The 6,650-nt window shown below is 37.6% G+C and overlaps 1 protein-coding gene across 2 annotated transcripts in view; it reads right to left on the bottom strand.

Annotated features, from left to right (window-relative positions):
* PPP2R3A (protein phosphatase 2 regulatory subunit B''alpha) overlaps positions 1-6,650 on the bottom strand; it is a 247,366-nt gene that overhangs the window by 112,529 nt on the left and 128,187 nt on the right. For both annotated transcript variants that reach the window (XM_004381424.2, XM_004381425.2), the window contains one exon: positions 5,778-5,881. In XM_004381424.2, coding sequence (XP_004381481.1) covers positions 5,778-5,881 — 104 coding nt within the window. The remainder of the gene's footprint in view (positions 1-5,777; positions 5,882-6,650) is intronic.

The following is a 6,650-nucleotide window of genomic DNA, read 5'->3' as shown; positions in this document are numbered from 1 at the left end:
GTCAATAAAACACAGGTAAACATCTTTCTGGTATTCTCTGCTTTCAGCCAGGATCTATCGGACATCAGCAATGATACCCCTGGTTCCATGTCCTCTTCTGAATCCAGCTTGAATTTCTGGCAGTTCCTTGCTGATATACTGCTACAGACGCTTTTGAATGATCTTCTGCAAAATTTTACTTGAGTGTGATATTAATGATATTGTTTGATAATTTCCGCATTTGGTTGGATCACCTTTCTTGGGACTAGGCATAAGTATGGATCTCTTCCAGTTGGTTGGCCAGGTAGCTGTCTTCCAAATTTCTAGCCATAAACGAGTAAGCACTTTCCAGTGCTGCATCTGTTTGTTGAAACATCTCAACTGGTATTCTGTCAATTCCTAGAGCCTTGTTTTTTGCCAATGCCTTCAGTGCAGCTTAGACTTCTTCCTTCAGTACCATTGGTTCTGGATCATATGCTACCTTTTGAAAAGGCAGAACATCAACCAATTCTTTTTGGTATAGTGACTCTGTGTATTCCATCTTCTTTTGATGCTTCTTGCATTGTTTAATATTTTCCCTGTAGAATCCTTCAATTTTGCAACTCGAGGCTTTAATTTTTTCTTCAGTTCTTTCAGCTTGAGAAACGGCAATCATGTTCTTTGTTTTTGGTTTTCTACTTCCAGGTCTTTGCACATGTCATTATAATACTTTACTTGGTCTTCTCCAACCGTCCTTTGAAATCTTCTGTTTACCTCTTTCACTTCATCACTTCTTCCTTTTGCTTTAGCTCCTCAACATTCAAGAACAAGTTTCAGAGTCTCTCCTGATATCCATTTTGGTCTTTTCTTTCTTTCTTGTCTTTTTAATGACCTCTTGCTTTCTTTCATGTATGATGTCCTTGATGTCATTCCACAGCTCATTTGGTCTTCGGTCATTAGTGTTCAACGCATCAAATCTATTCTTGAGATGGTTTCTAAATTCAGGTGGGATATACTCAAGGTTGTACTTCCGCTCTTGTAGACTTGTTCTAATTTTCTTCAGTTTCAACTTGAACTTGCATATGAGCAATTGATGGTCTGTTCTGCAGTTAGCCCCTGGCCTTGTTCTAACTGATGTTATTGAGCTTTTCCATCATCTCTTTCCACAGATGTAGCTGATTTGGTTCCTGTATTCCATCTGGCAAGGTCCACATGTATAGTTGCTGCTTATTTTGGTGAAAAAAGGTACCTGCAATGAAGAAGTCGTTGGTCTTACAAAGTTCTGTCATGAGATCTCTGGCATCATTTCTATCACCCAGGCCATATTTTCCAACTACCAATCCTTCTTCTTTGTCTCCAATTTTCACATTCCAATCACCAGTAATTATCAATGTATCCTGATTGCGTGTTTGATCAATTTCAGACTGCAGAAGTTGGTAAAAATCTTCAATTTATCCCCACGCGTCTATCAGTTTGTCATACTGTGGGGGCTTGCATGTTGCTGTGATGCTAGAAAGCTATGCCACTGGTATTCAAATACCAGAGGGTCACCCACGGCTGACAGGTTTCAGCTGAGTTTCCAGACTAAGACAAACTAGGAAGCACCCAGTGGTCTACTTCTGAAATGAATAAGCCAGTGAAAACCCTATGAATAGCAGTGGAACACTGTCTGATATAGTGCTGGAAGATGAGCCCCTCAGCTTGGAAGGCACTCAAAATGCAACTGTGGAAGAGATGCCTCCTCAAAGTAGAGCTGACCTTAATTATGTGGATGGATTCATGCTTTCAGGACCTTCATTTGCTGATGTGGCACGATGCAAAATGAGAAGAAACAGCTGCAAACATTCATTAATAATAGGAACGTGGAATGTATGAAGTACGAATCTAGGAAAATGAAAGCCATCAAAAATGAAATGGACCGCATAAAGATAGATATCCTAGGCATTAGTGAGCTGAAATGGACTGGTATTGGCCATTTTGAATCGGACAATAATATGGTCTACTATGCCGGGAATGACAAACTGAAGAGGAATGGCGTTGCATTTATCGTCAAAAAGAACGTTTCAAGATCTGTCCTAAAGTACAACGCTGTCAGTGATAGGATAATACCCATATGCCTCCGAGGAAGGCCAGTTAATACAACTATTATTCAAATTTACGCACCAACCAACCGAAAGGTAGGCAGTTCAAAACCACCAGAGGCTCCAGGAGAGAAAGATGTAGCAATCTGCTTCCGTAGAGATTTACAGCCTTGGAAACCCTATGGGGTACCTATGCATCAGAGGTGACTCAACAGCAGTGGGTTTGGATTATCATTCTTCAACAAGGCTCTCAAAGTTAAATAAACACACATTTCAGAAAAAGGTTAGTGCAAAAGGTACTGATGGGGACCACCGTTTAGGACCAGAAAATGGGTGGGATGATCACAGCAAAGAGGCAGCACTTTTTTTTTTTTTTTAAAAAGGACAGTGCTACTTAATAAAAATAGCACAGATATGATGGTGAGAGATATTCTCAGAGGAAAAAGTCAAACTAGGAATGGCCTTTTGCTATCATAAGCATGAAACAGAAAGAAAAGGTGAAATATGACTGTCAGCCAGTGCTAATGACTGGTAAACTCTATACGGCAAGAGAAAAGGAGATTACAAAAGTTATAAAGCTGAAGAAAGAGGGTAAACATAGCTATTCGAAACTGGTACCTTCTAGAGCTTTTAAGACAAAGTATTCTTTTGTTAATGGACAAATGGCACGTGATATGCTGTCTACAAGAGACATATCTTAGAAATAAAGACATAAATATTGTGATGGTTAAGGATGGTTAAGATCGTGTGTCAACTTGGCTGGGCCAAGATTCTCAGTGTTTTGGCAGTTGTATAATAAAGCTGGATTAATAATAAAGCTGGATTAATATCTGAGAGGAGCTCTGCCAAAAAGCTGGTACACTAGGAACTCAAAAAAGCTGTGGAGTACTGTCTTTTCTCTAAAAATGTCCTGACTGTATGAAAAACAGATGGACATGGAATGGGCAGTAAAGCAGGGAAAGAAAGGAGATAAAAAGAGGCAGGGGGAAAAGACCCCTTTAAGGTTCATCCTAAAACTGCTTAGAGAAGAGACACTGAAGCCTCAAGCCATGGGTATTCTGATAGGAAGGAAATTATTTCCCTTTATGCTCATGACTTTTGTAGTCGACTTCATTATTTAAGAATATATAGAGCCTATTATTGAAGCAAGTCAGCATGCATATATATGCATATGTCAAAATATTTTAATTCTGTATCATTATCTGCCAGTTATTTTTTGTCGTTGAAAGTTTTAATATACTATATTTGGGTCTAAGTCACTTTATGCAAAGGGTGCAATGTATAAAAAATTACAAAAATAAACCCATGTCTTCTCCAAGGTCAGTATGGTAACTTAAACCATTATGCTTCACTGCTTAGTCTTCCAAAATAGCCATACTTGGGTCTCCCTTAAAGCACTCTGGCTTTTAAAAGGCATTTTAAGAGCTCAAAGAGGAGCCCCCACTAGAGGGCATTCAAACCATTTCAGTATCTGGCCATAATACCAAGCTTTATCACAGAGACACTTACCTATTCATAGATTTCTTTAAAATAAAAAAAAAATAGGGACAGTTACTCATGCTCTATAACTTCATAAGCAGTTTCCTGCAGTTACCCAAAATGAAGAGACTTGTGTCATGTCTTTTTTTCCCTTTTGCTTTTTTCAGAAGTTTCTTTTCCCTGGAGATAAAATTAAAATGATTCACCTCAATAAATAAATATAGCTGTTGTGGTTGTTGCTCCTTCCAACAACATAAATGTCCATCTTATCTCTGGACCAAAAAACTGGCTGTTACTTTTTTGATATTAAGCAGTTAATTGCAGATAAATCAAGTTGGACACTAGTCTTCTTTTGCTATAGTCAATCTCAGGTCCATAAACATAGGGTCCTAGAATATTCAAAATAACTTTGAATATAAGTAGTTATATTTCTTCTTTGGCTCTAATCTCTCATAGAACAGACTATTTTCTTTTTCATCTCCCAGCTCGTTCAAAGCTTTTTCTTAAACAATTATGACTCGTATCTTGCTGCTTTCCCAGCTTGTTAGATGGTTTTCACAAACAATGCTGAACTCAGTGGCTGGAGATACTTCTGACAAGAGCTGTCTCATATCCTTCTTCTATTCTTTCTACTCCTGGTTCACACTCTGACTCAGGACTTCTCAGGGCCTGGCATTTACCAGGGTCAGGGAAGCTAGAATATCTACACATTTCAATTTCTTGAATTCTGCTACTGTTACAATGTTGATTTTAAATAATAACAACAACAACAAAAGACAAATGATTTCCCAATCCTATCACCCAGCTGAAGTGGTGAGGAAGGGAGAAGAATTCCAAGCTGACTGCCCTACTGTTCAGGCCCTAGGCTCTATTTTCTTCTCCCAGGATCTAGGCTGCCAGAAAATACCAATGAAAAAATACTCCAAGGGTGAATGCCAGTTCCACTGGTTGTTACCCCCTGTTAATCAGTACTTTCTTACTATTTCTAGTCTTCAAGAAATTCCCCCACTTTTATGCCTACTTATCCACACATTAAAAAAAGACATTTCCTATGTTTTACATAGCAGTTTTCAATTTGCTGTAAGAGAGGTGAAACAGTGACCATGAAAATGGCTTTGGATAGTCATCCAGATGGTATATATGGAATGACTCTCCTGGGGCCCTTTTATTCCTTGTATTTCGACAACCTAGAACTATTCCCTGTTTAAAAAAAAAAATGGCTAAAATCCACCTGGAAAATCTGAAACATTTATAACTTTTAGCTTATGCATGGTTCTTTTCATGAAGTTCATTAACTGGCAGAGTCTAATATACCCTGATCACTTTAGTTCTCATGTAATGCATGAAGAACTTGAATTGAACTTGCTGCTAGATTTTTAAAAATAAGAATGCGTTTATTAATCATCTACTATGCTCTCAAGCATTATATTACAAAGGTCTTTTAGGTGGTAAGAAGCGATTAGAAGCCATCTCTAAACTGAATTAATTTTAAATGTTAATTTTAAATAATTATAATCATAGATGAATGTCATTTCCCAATAGTTTACCAGGAAGGTATCTAGCCCAGAAAATTTGAGAATATGTACGGAGAGGGAGATCAGTTAAAAGAGGTAGAAGGGGCAAGGTGTGACATTCTCCTAACGTGCATAAATATAAGCATATCAAGAAATAATGGCTAAAGAAGAAGGGAGAAAAAAAATAAAGAAGAAAGCCGGGTTTAAATTTGAGAAACCTTGTCAGTATGTTAAAATTCAGAAGTATCTTGCCAAACGTACTACTCCTTTTTACTTCAACTGAAACTTTCAAAAGTAATGATTAAAATCTATTAGAATTCAGTAATTTTTAATAAATAGATAAAATTCTAGATTGGATCATATGAGAATGAGAGCTATATTTTTCATGTGAGACATGGAGTTTGCTCCCCTTAAAGGAGAGTCTTTATTTACTTTTATGTCACTGCTGCCACATTCAAATCTTGACATCCAAATTTAATAAGTAAAACTAAGAAGGTATCAAATAGTTATTAAAGAGCTATTTCTGCATTTGTGCTTTACTGATGAAAGGCATGTAAGACAAAGGCTTGTGGCAAAGAACTTTTGTATGGGCATAAATGCTTGTGAATCATTGATTTTGACTTGTTGAAATAAAGGACAAAAGGAAAATGAATAAATGAGTAAAATAAGTGACCTTTATAAAGCATGTCATGAGCACCACACACAAGTCTTTGCCTAGCCCCAGAAACACTGCTCACATACTTACTTTCTCCACATTTCAAGGAATGACTGTGCTGACACAAATCCTGTCCTCTCTCCCCCTGCAGCCCTGAACATGGGGGTTTTCCAATAGAGAGGACAGCCACAGACCTGCAAATAAAAAACACCATGTAAGCCAAGGGGCAGTGAAAAGATGATGCAGTCAAGGAGAGGGTCTTTTTGGCTTTCTCTTCACGCCTCAGGGGACAGAAGGGTCCTCAGGGGGTGCCAAACTGGAACATTGGCTTAGGGTTCATTCAGAGATAGAGATAGAGGGGAAACAAAAGCAAAACATATGTTTAATGAAGAAAATGGAAATCCATTCACCTTTTCTCTAAGTTTATTTATAGTCATATTTCTTTCCCCTATCCTGATAGTTAAAGCAACTAACCACCTTTCTCACCAATCTCACAACATGTATTTTGTACTTTCTAGAAAGAAATGACTGAATGTCATGGTTGTGTATGCTCTTCCTTCCTTCAGCAGAAAAATACAGCCACCTTTATTCACTTGGTGTCAATACACTCTATTCCTGCCTCCCTCTCTCTCCTTTGCCTATCATGTTATTAACCTGTCATTCCATGTTAAAGAAGAACCAGAAAAGCCTAGACTGTTCAAGAAAACGGCTATCAAATCTATTTAAATGGTTACAATTCAGGTAAAAGATGAAAGGTAAAAATAAAAATGCTATCATATATTTATATATTAGAAACTACCACAAATGACTACATATTATAAAAGCCCCAGGAAGAACTGGGAGTGAATACAAAACAACTGCAGTACCTAAACTATACACAGAAAACCCTAAAGACTGCACGAGAAATCTACTGGAACTAATAGAAAGATTCAGCAGAGTAGCAGGATACAAGATAAACATTCA

This window comes from Trichechus manatus, unplaced genomic scaffold (assembly GCF_000243295.1).
Source record: "Trichechus manatus latirostris isolate Lorelei unplaced genomic scaffold, TriManLat1.0 scaffold00084, whole genome shotgun sequence".
NCBI classification, from domain to species: domain Eukaryota; kingdom Metazoa; phylum Chordata; class Mammalia; order Sirenia; family Trichechidae; genus Trichechus; species Trichechus manatus.
The sequence above is the reverse complement of the archived record's forward strand: the minus strand, read 5'-3'. Positions and strand labels throughout refer to the sequence as shown.